The sequence below is a fragment of the Solanum pennellii genome, chromosome 8 (assembly GCF_001406875.1).
Source record: "Solanum pennellii chromosome 8, SPENNV200".
In the NCBI taxonomy this organism is placed as follows: Eukaryota; Viridiplantae; Streptophyta; class Magnoliopsida; order Solanales; family Solanaceae; genus Solanum; species Solanum pennellii.
This window is the reverse complement of record NC_028644.1, coordinates 63,995,487-64,013,931: the sequence shown is the minus strand read 5'-3', so window position 1 is coordinate 64,013,931 and position 18,445 is coordinate 63,995,487. Positions and strand designations below refer to the sequence as shown.

The window sequence follows — 18,445 nt, the reverse complement described above, 5'->3', positions numbered from 1 at the left end:
GTTGTAATCACAAAATCTTATAGTTGAATTAATAAAACGAGGTTTTTCCTTCCTTGAGTGAGGAAGGTTTTTAATTCAATAAGTGTTTGTGTCTTTACTCTGTCTTTACTTAAAAGCAACTTACACGAACCTGGTTCGTGTTCTGGGGTAAGGTTTCTTCAATTGGTATCAGAGCAGGTCTTTTCGTTAAAAGATTCACACCTTGAAAAGACTCAATGGCAGCACCACCTACCCCACAAGAGGGAGCTTCACAAACACGACCACCACTGTTCAATGGCAAATATTATGGATGGTGGAAAAATCGTATGATGGACCATCTTATTGGCGAAAACCCTGATCTATGGGGAGTAATTCTAGATGGCCCAACCATACCTATGAAAACCGCAACTGATGGAATCACCAAAATCCCAAAGGAAAGAAAAGAATGGAATGTTGAAGACAAGCTTGCAATCCAAAACAATGCCAAAGCCAAGAAAATTTTGATCTGTGGCATAGGACCAGACGAATACAATCGAATCTCGTCCTGTCAAGATGCCAAAGCCATATGGGAAACACTACAAACAGCTCATGAAGGAACAACGCAAGTCAAGAAGTCCAAAATTGATAACTTGAACAGGCAATATGAGCTGTTCAGGATGGCAGAAGGGGAGACTATTCAAGATATGCACACCAGGTTCACCTCCATCATTAATGAGATGTACTCCTTGGGAGAGATAGTTCCTAATGGAAAGGCAGTAAGGAAACTCTTGAGTGTCCTTCCTGAAACTTGGGAAAGTAAAGTCGAGGCTATCACTGAAGCCCGCGACCTAGACTCACTGGCCATGGATGAGTTGATTGGTAATCTCATCACATACGAACTCAAGAAAAACCAAGAAAAGGAAATTGGAGGAAAAAGGAAGGAAAGGAACCTGGTTCTAAATAAAAATGCATCAGATGATTTTGAAGATGAAAATATTGCCCTCATAACCAAAAGGTTCACCAGAATGCTAAAGAGAGGGCAGACCTTTCAAAAGAAAACTTCTCAAAAACCATCTGAAAACACTAAAGACCAGGTTTGTCATAAATGTGGGAGCCCAGATCACTTCATCAAATTCTGTCCACTTTGGGCTTTAGAGCAGAAAAAGGCAAACTTTGAGAAGGTCAAAGACATCAAGAATGATAAGTACATTCCCACAAACAGAAGAATGACCAATCAAGAAGCGGATCTTTCAACGAGAAGAGCCTTTGCCGCTATGGGGGACTTATCTGAAGAAGAATTTGAGGATGGAGGGTTCGAAAATCAGTCACTACTTGCAATAGAACAATCAAATAAATATGATTTTCTTGCACTCATTGCTGAAACAGATTCTGAAGATGATGAAGAAGATGACAAACAAAGCAAGGTAAGTTTTCATCACATCAAAGTAAATATTGAATCATATTCTAAAAAGGAACTAGAGTCTTTATTGAGTACTCTTATAGATGCATATCAGTCTGTCAATTCTGAAAGAGAACAAGTGATGGAAAACTATGCATCTTTAAGAGAAGTCAATGACAATCTTGAGAAACACAATCACTTTCTTCAAAATAAATTAAAAGAACAGATTAAAATCTCAGAGTTAAGTCACAAGGGCAAAAACTCTGCTAGTGAACTTCAATTAGCTCTAGAAGAAAAAATAAAATTGTTAACCATAAAATATCAAGCTTTAACAGAAAGGAATAGGTTGTTACAAGAAAATCTTGATCATACCAAACTGGATCTGGAAAGAAATCTTAGATGGACCAGGTCCTCTGAAATTTTAACTCAGATTCAAGAAAAGCAAACCACTAGTCGAAGTGGGATAGGTTTTAAAAAACAGAATAATCTTGTGTCACACACTATTCACATGTCTAAAAGTTTATGCACTCATTGTGGAAACTCAGGTCATTTAAAGAATCAATGTAAAGCTTTATTTGAGGCTTTTCAGAAAAATGTTAAGTTCACCAAAAAGGAAAAGACTGATACGGCTAAGAACCTGGTTCGAAATAAAAATGCTCCAAATAAAAGGTTTTCTTATTTGCCTTTATGGGCTAGAAGAAATCTTATTCATCCTTTTACTCACATAAAGGGGCCCAAGCTAATCTGGGTTCCCAAGACTAATCTTTGACTAGTGTTTCAGGTGAAGGTGAGAGGGAAAAGGCCAACTTGGTACATGAATAGTGCATGCTCCAAACATGTGCTAAAAATGGTAGAAAATTTCCTCTCGCTCTTTGATTTTCAAGGAGACAGTTTATTCCTTGAAAAGGATGAAAAAAAAAAAGTTGAAGAAAGTGACATGATATCAAACATCTTTGATGATGCAAATTTAGGGAACACTGCATATGAACCTGGTTCACAGCTAACAATCATTGATGCACCTGCAACATGAATTACTACTAATCTATGGTTCTGGAGATTGGGGGAATATTAGAGCAATCGGGACAGTAAGAGTATGGCACACCTTTAGGGGGAACTTCGTTGTGTGAACATGGTCCTTGTTATTCATTGGAAGGTATTGAAAATTGACAAGGGTTGGTTCTCTGTGAATCAGCTTGAGATTCATTTGATCTGGGAGAATATGATGATGCGACATTCTCATGAAGGCCTTGAATATGAAGAACTTGAGAAAAATCAGTCAAAGCATGGTGTTATCGAAACAAGTTGATGCATTATCATGATTTCCTTTAATAATTGGCTAGTAAAAGAATAATCTTACGCTTGAGTAATTATACAATGAATATCTGCTAACTCAACCTCGTACTGTAACAGGTACACACTCAAGTCACATCTCAAACAATGCTTAGAAAGTTTGCGGATGTTATCTCTTCTTTTTGCTAACACCATTAAGTAAGTCATGAAGAAACACAAAAAAGGGGAACCTGGTTTCTCTGTAATACTCAGGTATGTACCATCCTTTTTCAATGCATTAATTTCCTGAGTGTGGGTCAAACATAAGCACTAATGAACCTGGTCGATCATCAAAAATTCAACTTTCTTAAAGATCACCAAGAACCCTCTTTGACAATAAGCATCGTTCAATCTCAAACTGCTCTAATGATGAAAATCTCAGTATTGAAGTCACTCATGCTTTAATTTAGGGGGAACCCTGCTTTATCACCCACATCTGAACCAGGTTCACAAACTCCAAATTGATATTTCATCCATTCCAAGTGTATAACTTGTCTATCTCTCAGGGGGAACAATTCTCACAGAAATAAATTGTTGCTTGCTTTCATTATTGATAAACACATCTCTTTGTGCACCAAAATGTGATGAATCTCTTACTAGTAGTTGGTACTCCTTCAAAGTTGTCATCAAGAAAAAGGCTATAAAAAAAAAAAAAAGGAGAAGAAAATCATGGAGAATGAAAATGTTACGGAGTAGAGTTAAAAAAAAAAAAAAGGTGATGATGTATCTCATGTTTCTCGTGATGAAATTTCACATTCTAAGAAAACTGATCAGAATAAAGAAGCTGGTGCACAATGGGCATACTGAAAAAATTATCAATGGCAGTAAACATCCCTTTCTTCCTTACTTTAGTAATCTTTGTCCCAATCCTTATCCTCAAATTTTATACTCTTTTGACTCTTTGATGTGCTTATGTCTGTCTCATACTCATGATATTATATGTTTTTGATTAAGGGCATAAACTGGTACATATTTGTTTATTTCGTTTCTCATTGAAGATCTTAATTGTGTATGAGTGTAAGATGACTAATATCCTCAGATTAACTAACCATTTTGTTAGCAGAAGTGTACTTGAAAGTGTTGCCCAAGTGGCTATGAGTTAAAAATGATATTGCACTCATTGAATGTTATTCGAGTTCTTTGGTTATTGATTTTCAATGATGCCAAAAGGGGGAAATTATATAATGTGGATAGACATATGCATAGTTTGTCATCATCAAAAAGGGGGAAACTCTTGGGGAAATGAGAAAACATGAAGTTTGCAGTTTTGATGGATGACAAAGAATTGAAGTTTTTGGAAATCTGTTAACTAGAGTGTTTGATGCATTTGAAGTACCATTGGGAGAAGACAGGATTTTGACTCGTGCAGATATGTTCACTCAAACCATTCTTGCTGATTGTGGCATTCCCATGGAGTCGGAGCAGGTTGCAACTGCATCTCCACGTACATCTGGTCATGTTGCTCAGTTACTTAGGGAACTTAAAGTAGCTGAAGAAAAGAACGCCTCTCTTGAATCAGACAACCAGAAGTTACGTGCTGAGCTTGATTCCTCAAATGCTGAAATACACAGGTTGAAGGATCAGTTGGTGCAGCAGCAACTTGCTAACAATGCAAGAGTTGACAGAGTTCTGGATATGCTGGCTTCTGCTTCAACTAAGCCTGGTCAACCTTCACATTGAAAAAGCATCTTGTTTGAACCTGGTTCTCTTAGTTGTTTAAACTTATTATGCTCAACTGGCTAGGATTATATTGTTGCTATGGATGTTGATTGGGTTTGTTTAGCCGCTGTTGGACTCTTTTTGATTTGTCAAAAGGGGGAAGAGTATTTGCGCATGCATCACACAGAAAGATTTGTTTGTCTTCATCAAAAAGGGGGAATATGATAGAATATGATAGAATCGATAATTCATGTTTTGATGATAGACAAGAAGCGCAAATAATCAGTAGCAAATGTACGCAGCAAAAGAAGCCAAGCTCGAGTCCAAGATCGAGTAAAATGGGTCAGCCATGTAATCAAGAAAATAGAGTTATTTGTCAAAGCCAAAAATAATATATTAAAGGTATAAGTTGATACAAATAAGGAAAACCTTAAATATATTATTAAGGAAGGAAGTTGTATATAATAAGGATTGTACTTTAAAAGGGAATCCTTGTTCAACAATAACTTCCTTACCTTATCTGATAAGGAGTGTACAAGGCAAAAGAAACTCTATAAGAAGAGCACGATGCTAGAGAAGAATTCCACGACTTCACGCAGAGAACAAGGGAGAATTATTCATCAAATTGAAGTCTTCAAGGTTGATAGGATTACTACGTTTAAAACATTCTTGAGTGAGAAGGTTTTATCGTGTAGAACTATTGGTCTTGTTTTTGTTCTTAATTGTAATTTACAGTTTATTGTACAAAGGGTGGGTTTGGCTCTTTGTAGGGTTGAGTGTTAGTGAGAGTTGTAATAAAAGGTGGGTTTGACCTTTTGGAGAGATCGATTGGAGTCAATCGAGGGAGTAGTAGAGATAAGACTTTTTGATTATTGAGTTGTAATCACAAAATCTTATAGTTGAATTAATAAAACGAGGTTTTTCCTTCCTTGAGTGAGGAAGGTTTTTAATTCAATAAGTGTTTGTGTCTTTACTCTGTCTTTACTTAAAAGCAACTTACACGAACCTGGTTCGTGTTCTGGGGTAAGGTTTCTTCAATAGTTATTTTTAACCCTGTCGTCAATAAACTTAAAGAATATTGAAAATGAATTGATTTGTTATGAGTTTTGTTTAGTTTAGTGGGTTAGGTTTTGGTTCGGGTTAACAAAGAAAATGGATAATTTCAATTGATTTGGAGGTTTCCGTCCAAGGAAGGGTATATTCGTTAAATTTATTGACGGCAGGGGTAAAAATAACTTATTAAACAACAAAGGTAAAATCAACCAATAAAACAAAGTTGATGGGTAATTTTGACCCCTTTTCCTAATTTTTACTCAAATAATGTATTTATATTTTAAAAATATACAAATATTAAATTTAGAACACATTTATTAATATTTAAAAATATCATTATAATACTCAGAATCCATAAAAATAAAACTTTCACTTCGATAAATATATCACCAGATAAGAGTGTAAAAATATACTATTAGTAGTTTGCAAGAAGTTGCTACTCAGATTTCAGTTGTATGAGCACTGAACAATAACAAAATGTTTTCTGCACATAGATTATTTCTTCAGCCTTTTAAATTCTTTAAATTTACTCAACCCAAGTGGGTATCTTTTTTAGCATATCGATAATGATCAAGTTGTTAATAATCCCCCCTAAACAACGAGAATTATTTTAATTGATAGAGACTTTTTTTTTATTTTTCACCTGATTTCTGGAGTTCACACGGGAATCTCAATTAAATTTAGATCACGCATTGTAGGTTTATTTCGAAAATAACACTTTCAATATGATATTCTCCATACCTAGAGCTAAAATTTGAGACTTCAGGTCAAGAGTGAAGCAGTGTCATTATTGCATGATAACTCATATCGGGTAATTGATAGAGACTTTGATCACTTATTTGGATTATTTTATGTCCTGATTAATTAAGTGGTGTAAATTATTTTTTAAAATACATGTTTAATAATGTTACATAGGTCAATAAACTTGATAAGAAAACAACCATATAAGAAAAAAATTCCAATAAGTTGTTGGGAAGATTAGTTGCTTCTCAAAAAGGAAGAGTCCCTTATTAGGTTGGAAAAGTTTTCTTATTTTACTTTATAATTTTTTTTTTAAATTGATTTAATAAAGAGCAAGTGTGTCCTTAACAATTAATTTTTTAAGGACACTAAGTTCACACCCCCAAGTTTTCTACTTTTCTTTTTTTCAGATGTTATATATTTTTTAACATTTACTTATTTAACCAATTGTATATCCCAAAATTTTAAAACATTACACACGAGTATCTTATAAAAAAAAATAATTATGTAAATATGCTACTTGCTTTTTAAAATAGATTTTTTGGATAATCTCTTTTCATAGCTTAAACATCCGCGTCATTTTACCAATGATAAAACTCCAACCAAAACTAATTAATTTAAAATTTCATAAAAAAAAAATTTCGTTTAAAAATAAGCGTCTTTCGAATAAAAGAAACATTATTTCAAAACAAGTATCTTCTTAAGACACAAATACTAAATATTTCTAATTATGTTTTTATAATAAAAACTACTACTTTTTATAATACTCAATTTTAAAAATTAATAATTAATAAACGTTAAATAAATTAAAATAATACTTATTCGAAGAGGGGAATTTTTTATTTTTTCAAAAAAAAAAAAAAAAGAGACCTGTAATGGTCGACAAAGAAGAATTGGATCCACGTAAGTACATAATAAGTACAAAAAAGAATTTTAAAAAAAATCCGCATATTCAATATGGAACCCTAAATTTTCAACAAAAAGACACTTTATTCCTAAAACTTTATCCCAAAATAAGTTTTGGTATTTATTGACCTTTTGATTTAACCTCCTTAAAGTTCTTATAATTACATTGATGACCTACCAAGTTTCAATAATTATATTAAATACCTTTTAGTATGATTTTACTAATAAAGTTTGCTCGAAGAAATGAGATCTCTTGCCTTTTACAATTTAAATTAAAGAAAATGACCTTTTTCAGATTTTTCATAAATAAAAATGATGATCTCTTATAAAAAAAAATTATAAAATTATAAATGGTTAGAAAATCATTCTATGAATTTGCTTGTTACATAACTTTAAAAATGATTTCAATGTCCTTCGCGTATAAATTATGGTTTAAAAAAAAACAAGAACATTGGGCTTTATGTATGTATATGATAAAAGAGTATCTTTCACGTATAACAAACATAAAAGTCATGTTATAACTATAGTTTGCATAATTACGTTCCATAATAAATATGATACGACTATTTTTCGCTATACATATATACAAAAGAAGCTAGGCTATTTCGCTATATATATACGAAAGAAACAATTATATAATTCGATGGCTCCTCTTCAGATTTGTATAATTTTGCTGGCAGATCATTTGTATAAATTGTTGGCAGACTCTCCTTTGTATAATTTGTTGGCTTCTCTTCAGATTTGTATAATTTCGCTGGCAGGTCATTTGTATAAATTGTTGGCACCATCTTGTTTGTATAAATTGTTGACAGTCTCTCGATTCAATTTTAAGTGTTTGTATATCTGTATAAAATTTGAATATGTATACAATTGAATCAAAACAAAATGTTTGTACATCAAATATCGCTCTCTCCCGCTTTACACAAACATAAATTAATATATTGTATTTTGCGTAATTCGTATTTGTTTAAAGCGAGAGAGAGACAAAGGCAAAAGAGAACTAGGCAGGAGAATATTTTATTGTATAATTATAAGTATATAGGACGAAGATATATATATTTACACGTGTATATATAATTTTCTATCGCTTTATACAAACAGAAGCACAATTTATATATTTCTGATTGTATAAATCGAGAGAGACGAGCGACAGATGGAGCGAGGGAGAGTGGTGAGCGAAAGTTTAAGGGAGAGAGATGATTGACAAACAGTTTGCTACAAGACACAATTAAATCAAAGTATAATTATAATATTTAATTTAAATTATTAGTTTGTCATTATATATAATTTGTTTGACCAACCAAAAGAGAGCATGCTGTCCATTGTTTTATATATTAAAATTACTAATATATATTGCTTGGCTTAATTAATTGAGAAGAGACACTAATACGAATAACGAGTAGTCACTTCTCCAAATAATATTTTCTTCATCTGGTATTGTTTGTCATGATTTTTATTTTTAGAGTCAAATTATAAAAACTTTGACTAACATTTGAAGATGCATTTTTCCATCATATTAATATACAAAAAATTATAATTTATAGTACTTTTCATATAGTTTTAAAATATCTAATTTTTTTGTTTAAAATATCGAATTAATGTGATTTAATTTACCTTTAAAAATTAATCAAATTAATTTTCGATAAGCGCAACATGACAAATATTTCCGAACTGAGTAATAACATACAGAGTGGCATTGTGTGTGAATATGTCATCAGATTATTAAATTCATCCCAATGTTTTAATTCACCGTCACTTGAACATATAATATTATAAAGAGTGGCATTGTGTGTGAATATGTCATTAGATTATTAAATTCATCCAAATGTTCCAATTCACCGTCACTTAAACATATGATAAAATAATATACTTTTAATTAAATTTTTAAAAAACTTCTACATGTACCAAAATAAAAAGTAAAGAGTTATGCTCATGAACAATAAGAATGAAACAAAGTTGAATAAATGATACTATCAATTTATATATATATATATATATATATTATACAACTGATAAGCGTAATATATGAATATAACTTCTAGCTTGACTTTACGAGATGCTTTTCAAATTTTGGATATATACAGAAAGACACTTAAATTTATATAAAATTAAACAATCAAACATATGTGTCTTACGTGATATAATGTATATAAAATATAAATTATCACGTGTTACATATATATTTATTTAATTTATTTATTTTATACAAATTAAAATATCTATTTATGCATCATCAATATGAAAATTATAAAATATTGGTTAAAGTAAAATAAACCAAAGAGTAAAGGAAGCAAATAAAATTCCATCCAAAGAACTAGAAAGAAAAAGACATTTTAGTCACTTTTTATATGCACTATAAAAACCTGGTATGTAGATGCTGAGTCAATTAAAACATATTATATGGTAATGATAATTGATAATACAAAAATAATAATAAGTACAATTAGGTAGCAATAAGTGGAGTTAATTAGTGTGAATATGATTTATAACTTATAAGTGCATGTAACACACACGTGTTGATATGCTTTGGCCATGTGCCCACACACTCCCATTTTCTAATTTACACTATTACATGTATTTATGGCACAAGCAAATATTATACTAGGCGTGTACCATATCATAATTTTATTCACGAGTCACATTATAAATTTATTATATATATATGTAGTCTTTTTTTTTCCTCTTCAGTTTGATTGTATGTTTATTCAAAACGTATTGGAAACTGATTAGTTCATGTGTGAGAGAATAAGGTGATTCGTGCAGAAAGTTTTTGTTGCGTTCACGCTTCGAAAGGTATTTTTTATTTATTTTATATTTGATTAAAATTTGCATAGTGTTATTTAGGTATTTTTGTGTTTTTCTTTTTTAAAATAATAATTTTATTTATTTTTTAATTCCAAAGTACTTGTTATATTTTTTATTTCATTTTTTTTGGGAAACTTTCACATATAGCCACTTAAAAATAATTAATTACTCTCTATAGCTATAGTTTGATAATTATAATTTGTAGCGACATGTTATATTGAGGAGAGAGGCGAGCGAGACTGGGAGAGAGAGGAGAGAGGCGAGAGAGGGGAAAAGAGTGGGAGAAAGGTAAATTATATATGTATGTTGGTTATATAATTGTGTATTATACATGTGTATTTGTATATATGACAAAAGAGATCGGGAGAGGGAGGAGAATGCAAGCGAGATTGGAGAGGGAGGAGAGAGGCGAGCGAGATTGAGAGAGGGAGGAGAGAGGCGAGCGAGAGAGGACATAGAGTGGGAGAGAGGTAAATTTTATATGTATAGAGGTTAAATAATTGAATATTATACATATTTATTTGTATATCCTAGCGAATTATACATATACAAACGTGACTAATTATACAAACTCGAAGTTAGCCCACGTAATTAATATATAATTTTAGTGGCGAATGATAATTATAGCAAACTATAGCTGCGATGAGTAATTAAATAATATAAGTTTGTTTAACCGCGTAATTTTTTATTTTTATTTTTTAGAAAAACTAAGAATAACACTTGGAGATTAATTTGTTCACAAGCAATATACTCACAAAACTCCATCCAATAATACACTCCACCAAAAATAAGTTTAAAACGCAAGTACGCAATTAACATTAAGCAAAAAAAATTCCTAAGACAAATGCTTATATTTTAATTATCCTATAGGCTATAACGATAATTCAGTCTAATTCCACAAATAAAATATAAGAAAAGTTAATATATGACATATACATACCTTACTTCGTCTCTATAAAAAAAACATGTGGGCCGTCGACTAATAATAATAGTAATAATATATTAAATTGTTGGTTCATGTATGTCTCACAACAAACAAGAACCTTCAAGGAAATCATCTACGAATGTTTGGCCTAACTTTAGTTGGCGCATAAATTTAAAATTTTAAAAAGTATGAACTTCTTGATATACTCTAATTTTAATTTTGAATATTAAATTTAATCTCCCAAAAAATTCAAACTTATAATTTGAATATATTAATTCATACATCACATATCTTTTATCATAAAAAAAAAGTTACAAGACACCAAATAAATCACTTATCAATCATATTTCACAGATTCTTGATAATTGTCTAGTTTAAGGGCTAAGAGTATAAATTTTAGAAATATAACATATGTGAAGAATTGTAGGCTTTTATATACATGAATTACTTGATATTTGAAATTAAAGTTGAAACAAGTAATACTTGATATACTAAGTAATTAATTTGTGTTTAACATGGAAATAACAATTCAAAATTTGTAAATAAAAACCTAAACAAACTATGAATGATAACTAAAAGTTATTAAAATTTGAAATTTAAAATAGATAATATTTTAAAACCAAATATATGGATAAACAAGCTAGAGTGGAATATTATCTTGGTGGGGGCAAGGAGTGGTGTTGCCCATAATACAATGCCTCGATAAAGTCGATTCAATCATATTATATATACACAAAAATGTTTGATTATGACTTATGAGGATATCCTCATTTGGATAATATACAAACAAAAAATATTAATAAAATACCTCTTCCTTTATTGGTGGAAGTGCTATTGCTTTTGTTATATATATATATACCTATATTTTAATTTAAGACAAAAATTTAATCTTATGAATTAAAATAACTCATGTTTGATTTCATTTTAATATTAATTTCTGATGAGAGAAAAAATTTCTTAGATTCTCATAGACGTAAAATATATGTCAATATTTTTAACATAATAAAGAGGTTAATACCATCTATTTCAATATATATATATATATATATATGAACATCATCAAATTATAGACCACACAAGTCACTAGACATGACAACATGATTAACAATTCGTGAATTGAATATATATTTCACTTTATCATTATCATTTTAAACTTTTATTTCATACAGTAAATATTAAATTCAAAAAATGAAATCACATATTTTCTTAACAAAAAACATTATCAAGAACCTCCTAGGTCTCATGTCATAATCTTGATCGTGATAACAAAAGCCATTTAGACAACCATCACTTTCACTTTACCAAAATTTCATTTCATCACCACAACCATCGACTATCACATGATTATTAAAAGTACATATTCACAAAAAGATAACTATTTTTTCTCAATTTTTTTTGTTAACTGTGAAATTTATCAAATATTTGCAAAAATTAAATATGCTCCCTTGACCAACTTATATAAAAGGAAAAACAGTTCAAAAGAACTTTAACCGAAATCACCGTAATAATTTCAAATTTTACACAAAACTTATTACTTTTACACTATTATAAATAGTAACTTATTCAATCAATACTTATTTATTTTTAAATACACTATTAAATAGTGTAGGAATAATAGATCATGCCTAAAATTTTAAATTGTTACAATAATTTTGATTAAAATTTAAATACAATTCAGATATTTTTTTCAATATAAAAATATAATTAATAAATCATTTTAAATTTAATTTATCAGTATCTTTTATTTGAAACAATAAGTTCTAGAGGAAGTCCTTATGACTTGTGAGAGAAAAAACCTAAATAGAGTAGCTGGTTTTATTTGTTGCCTAGTACATCAATCTTAATATTCTATTTATTTTAATATCAAAAATAAATAAATTATTTTATTTATTTATTTTAACAATCAAGAAAAAGTATTATTCTTTAATAACTACATAAATAATATTAATAGTTAAATTTACAGTTTTAATAACATATTCACCTCTAATTAAATTTTTCTTTAAAATCTTGGCAGATAAACTTGAGTTAGTTATAAGTAATATAAAAAGAGGAGCAAAAGTCAATAACTTTAAATGTACAATCCAAAAAGTATTTTATTTATTTTAAAAAAGTATTTAATATTTTTATTTTAATTAAAAAAATAATTTATTATTTTATTTTATTGATAATATTCTAATTTCAATTATTCACGTGATATGTTTAAAACTTAAAATTAGAAAGATATATTTAACATATTTAACATAAATTTACTTTTTTTTTCCCTTAAATTTTGTGTCAATTTGAATGTTTTTGAAAAGAGTAGAACTTTTTGGCTTTGTATAGTACAAGATGATTGCTATAAAGAGTAGCCACAAGAAGAAGGAAAGATGAGCTCTTCAATAGTTTCATACCTTTTCTTTCATTTTTTTGTGTGACAAAAGAAGAAAGCAAAAGGGGTTAATTGTATAAAAAAAAAATAGCAAAAAAGAGGTGGGTTTTATGAGCTGATGCTGAAATTGGGTTCTTCCAATAGCATGGATCTTGGCAAATCTTGGAATAGTAGTAGTAATAGAGTTGTCAGTTCCTCCCATAGTTTTAATTTCAGTTACTTCCATTCATTAACAGAGTCAGCTCTCTTGTTTTTGTCTTTTGGGAGTTCAGTTTCAGTACCCAAAATGGCTTTATTTAATTTCTCAACCATTATACCTTCTTTTGATGATGATTTGATTGTAAAGTTTTCATCTTTTTCATTTTCTTGAATAAAGAAGACTCCAATTTAATCAACATCATTCTCTCCTCAACTGTTTCTTTTGTTTGTTTGTTTAGTTTTCTTGATTGTTTAGTCTTGTATCGTCAGCCCCCCTTTTGTTTTTGTTCTCTTTTTGAAGACCTAGAGAATGCTGTGTACATCATTGCCAGGGTTGAGTCATCAACAGATGTTGGTTGGTGGTGCTGTCAAGGAACTTTCAGCAGCTATGGCTTCTTTGAATGTTTATAGCAGGTAAAGATTTGTGCTTTTTTGTTCAAGAATTGATTTGGGTTTTAGTTTTGCTGTTTGAGATGAGTTGATTGATGGGTTGTAAGTTTCATTGTTATTTGCTTATCTATGAGTAGACCCTTTTTTGTTTGTTTGAATGTTTACAGCAGGTAAAGATTTGTGCTTTTTTGTTCAAGAATTGAATGGGGTTTTTTGGATTTTGGTTATTGAATTGTTTATTAATTTCTTGGTTTGAGATGAGTTGATTGATAGGTTGTAACTTGTAAGTTTCATTGTTACTTGGTTATTTATTAGAAGAAGAAGCATTTTGTGTTGCTAGTACTAGGTAAATTCCTAGACCCTTTATTCTTTACGATCATCAGGTGTGGTTTTGATGGTCGTGTTGGATGTTGGATTGGGAATGAGAAAGGAAGATGGAACAAATTGGCTGCTGCAAGTACAATGGCACCAAAGAAGAGGAGGTTGAGCATTTCCCCTCTGGCTTCCTCTGCTCTAGCAGAAACCCCGTATACATCTAGAGCCGAATTCTATCAGGAGGTTGGGATTATCATTTCTTGTGATATGCCATCTCTATTCAATGTATTCATGTTGTTAAAAAGTCCTGATTTGGTATTATTAGTTTAATTTCTGCACTTTAATCAGTTTATTCCACTAAACATTCTAAAAGGGCCTGTTGTCATTTGTCAATTAGAGTCTAGTGGTATAAATTTTGGCGCGTTCATTGAGGATTTCACAATTTGGCAGGTTCTTAACGATGCTAGAGAAAAATTTACCCAGGAGATATCTTTCCAATCCAAGGACAAAGATATTTCTTTGGCAAAGGTATTTATGAGTTTTGTTTACCTCTTTTTGTTCAAAGTAGTTGATTTATTGCATTTTCGATTTCAAATACCAGAAATGACTAAGTTCACTTTGCACTTGTATTAAAAAAATGACTAAGTTCACTTGGCGAGCAGCAATTTTGTTCATAAATAGTTTTTGGCATTGAGCGATGGAACAATAGTGCATGAAATGTTGACAGTTGTCATAAAAGTAAAATTGTAAATTGGTTTTCTCCTTTGGTTTTGAATGTATTGATCGTCCCTCATGTGTGTTTGTTGTTTCCTATTTCACGTATAGGCTTTGCTTTACGTGGCCTCTGAAGACGAGGCATTCATGGCTTTCAACCGGGAGATGGATGCTAATTCACTCCAAAGTGAGAGGAGATCTGCTTCATTGGCTTCTCATGCCATAGATTGGACTTGCGTGGAGGCCATGCCTCTTGCTGGAAAAAATATGAATGAATGGATGGTTGAGTTGGATGTAATTGCGCGAGAAGTGGAGGCAGAGCTAGTTTCAAGAGAAATAGGATGCGATTTAGTTGAAGTTTTAGATGCCGTGAATATGGTGCTTTTCAAGTTAAGGGGTTTCAAAAGGTCACCTGTACTTGTGGATTCAAAGTGTGCATACCTGCATTCAGTATTAAGCTCTGGATATTGTAGTGGTATATTTCCTTGTTCCTTCCCCGCTATCATCATTATTTTGCATATGTACAAAATCCTGCAACGTCAAAATACTTGTTGACCACTGATAATGCTATCTGACATAGTGCTTACTTTCTCTACAGCAATTTTGCTTAGTGTCATTTATATTGAAGTCTGTCGAAGACTTAATCTGACCATTGTGGGATCCCGAGTTGGGGAAGATTTTCTGATATGGCCTCAAACTGGAAACCCCGAGGTGTGTTGTTTTGAACTCATAGATGATGTCTACATTTCTCTTTGTTTGTCCATCCTGTACCAGTTCACTTCTTTTGTATTCTATTCTTCAGAAGTTTGTAAAGCATGGTATCAATGTCCAATAATCTCATTTTGAATTTGAATTGTTTTGTTACCCTTAAAGGAGCTATTCAAGGTTATCTCTGGTCATAGTATGTTTGGTATTGTTAATGGGAAGTGTGTCGATGACCCTAGAGCAAAGGCTTCTGATATCAATAGCAATTCTTTGCCGGGGCTCGAGTTAGCAACAAACCGTGATATTATTGGAATTGCTTTGGCTAATTTGATGGTAAGATGTATTCTCTAGTAAAGAGTAGTCTGTAGCGCTGTTTAGTTTACATTCATGCATCTCACCATGTTGATGCGGTGGTTTTAACCAAAACTACTCTTTCAGAGGCTTCACTGGAAACGTGCTTCAAGAGCAAATCATGGTTTGATGCTGACTTCTCCGCTTAGATCTGTTGATCATGCAGATGATAAGTCTAGCAAGACTAATTGTCTGAATGTTCCATTGTTGCGACCTCAAGATTTGAGGTAATAATCTTATCCTCTCATGTTTCCTCTTTACAACTTTTGGGTCTCGTTCCTGATTAAGCAGGCGCCACTTTCTCTTGTCCCTACAGGTTCAAGATGCTAAATTGCAACCTTTGGCATGAGAAAAGGAGAATTGAGAATATTGGACGCATATTGTTATTTTATTGATTCTGACATACTACTAAAACTCTAACATTCCACTAAAATAACCACTTAATCAATCTTGATGCGATATAATAGATGCTTATACCTCCATTTAAGTTTATAACATAATGAACTATATGGTAAAAGATTCCTCACTGATCTAGCTTCATATTCGTATTAAAAGCCCTTTCTATTTCAATATACTGATCAAATGAACTAGATACTGCATTATGCAGATAGATTGACTTTCTTTTTATATACTTCTAGCCTCTTCGCCCTTTTACTCCTTTATTGTTGTTTCTCTTCACCTCTCCGACATTCCTTTTAGAAATCCAAGAAAGCTAACCTTATCTTTCTCCCTTTCTCATGATCTTTAGGATTTGATGCTCTTTTTAGATAACTATAGATACAATATACCTATGTTTGGATGCATTTATTATATTTGATAGTTTGAGGCCAACTATTCGGGGGTTTTTCTCCCACCAAATCTATTCGTTCTTCTTACAAAATCAAGTCAGTTCTCCTAACAAAATGTTGTTTAACACGCATATATGCTTGATTGATGATCAACCATTAATTACTTGGAAAAGGAAGTGGTATGCCGGGGGTGGGGTGGGGTGTTACAGAAGTAACGATGATACCTCATCCACCGCCACATAGAAATGCATGATGGTCTTTTTGCATCTACATTCTCTATTAGGGGAGCATCTGTTTCTGTTAGAAGATATCCATTCAGCACTTTTACCTGCTTTTTTCTTCCATTGTGCATAATATTGAGGTGGTAATAATTGGTACTCGTTATTTCTTCGTTGTATATCAAGTAACAATGAAGTAGGAATTCCGAGTCATTTGCCAAATTGCAGTACACAGATGGGACATATAGAGTTTTTAATCTATCAAATAGGGCCATAACACTACTCGGCATTTAATGATTATCTCTTAAGCATTCTGTTTGATCTAATGTGCAGAACCATGCTAGTCCTGAGTAAGAATGGATCATTTCGATCTCGCTCTTCTCGGTGATAAGCAAAAAGATCCAAGATTTGTGTATTTTCTTAACTAATTGCAGGTGTTGTGCTTAGATTAAGGTTTTTGTGGTTATCACACAGAGATTTCTGACCTTTACATTAGGTCATTAACTTGTATGTGTATGTAATATCTGTTCACTTATAATGACATTATGTCTCTCTCTGGAATGACACAATACTCTCTAGGCTGGCCATTATGGCTTCAGAAAGATTGCTAATTCTGCAGCCACACAATTGGGCTCTAAGGAGAGACCATGGAATGATGTTGTACTATAGTAGGTATGTCTCATCTGAAATTTTCTCTTCTTTCTCGTTTTCGACATGCTTGTAAAGGAACAGACTGTTGTTTTGACATATAAATAACATGCATCAGGGAATATGAAGAGGCAGTTCAGGAGCTTAGCATTTGCATGGCCTTTGCCCCAGAAGAAGAAGCAGAGGTGTTGGAACCATTTGTTGAGAAGCTACACTTGTTGCGAGTCGAATCGTCTTGGAAGTCTCAGGGAAAGAAAGGCCATTTAACTGTTTCTTGAACTGTTTCTGGTTTGTAGAGCCATTGAGTTTGTATTAAAGAGCACCACAACCAGTAGAACTTTAGCTGCAATATCTTTTTTTTTTTTTTGGCCTTTGTGTACATATTTTCCTTCAAGCAGAGGCTAAATTTGCATCCTTTCTATAATGAGATGAATGACATAAGTGCTTAATGGAAAAATCTTCTTGACGCTTCTACAAATGAGTCATGCAATGCGTGATCTGTCATATTCGTTTTCCAATTTTGTAGAGTACTTTTTTTTTGTAGTATAAAGATGCAAACCACTATTTTTAATGCTAATGTAACAAGATTATGAAAAGAAATAGTTTGAGAAAGCTACTTCTCCACTGCCAGTTACATCAAATTTATTAAGTGATTAATCATTATTAGTAGGTTGAATATGACATATTAGCTGATAAGATTAAGTGGAATTATCCTAGTTATAAGTATCACATGAAGATGTTCATTTGTAATGTCTATCGCATGATGAGATTAATTTTCTAGTTATAGCTACGATTTTTGTTGTTATGTTAATTGCGAAATTCATATAAATTTACGCACATTTTTAATTAATTTTAGAAAATCTCACCAATACGTAATTACTGGATAGCTTTGTTCATCAAGATAATCTCTAGCGTAAAATTAATGGTTCAAATATAGAAATTTGTTACTATACAAGAATTCATGTATTCGTGTAG

At 31.5% G+C, this 18,445-nt stretch overlaps 2 protein-coding genes across 4 annotated transcripts; both read left to right on the top strand.

Moving 5' to 3' along the window:
* Positions 1-940: 940 nt before the first annotated feature.
* Positions 941-3,400, top strand: LOC114078354. The gene has a single exon (XM_027919036.1). The coding sequence runs from the start codon at positions 984-986 to the stop codon at positions 2,124-2,126; it is 1,143 nt and encodes a 380-aa protein (XP_027774837.1). The 5' UTR covers positions 941-983; the 3' UTR covers positions 2,127-3,400.
* A 6,419-nt stretch (positions 3,401-9,819) lies between these two features.
* On the top strand, positions 9,820-17,948 carry LOC107028562. 3 transcript variants are annotated; one of them, XM_015229667.2, is made up of 10 exons: positions 9,820-9,838; positions 13,643-13,755; positions 14,115-14,289; positions 14,497-14,574; positions 14,872-15,235; positions 15,359-15,471; positions 15,634-15,798; positions 15,904-16,043; positions 17,402-17,494; positions 17,589-17,948. In XM_015229667.2, exons 2-10 carry the CDS (start codon positions 13,652-13,654, stop codon positions 17,746-17,748), a joined length of 1,392 nt encoding a protein of 463 aa, XP_015085153.1. In that variant the 5' UTR covers positions 9,820-9,838; positions 13,643-13,651; the 3' UTR covers positions 17,749-17,948. The 3 variants fall into 3 exon arrangements, 2 of the variants coding, with proteins under 2 accessions (XP_015085153.1, XP_015085156.1); XR_001457854.2 differs by lacking the exon at positions 9,820-9,838 and having other exon boundaries at positions 13,084-13,755; positions 16,133-17,494; XM_015229670.2 differs by lacking the exons at positions 9,820-9,838; positions 14,115-14,289 and having other exon boundaries at positions 13,088-13,755.
* The last annotated feature ends 497 nt before the right edge of the window (positions 17,949-18,445 follow it).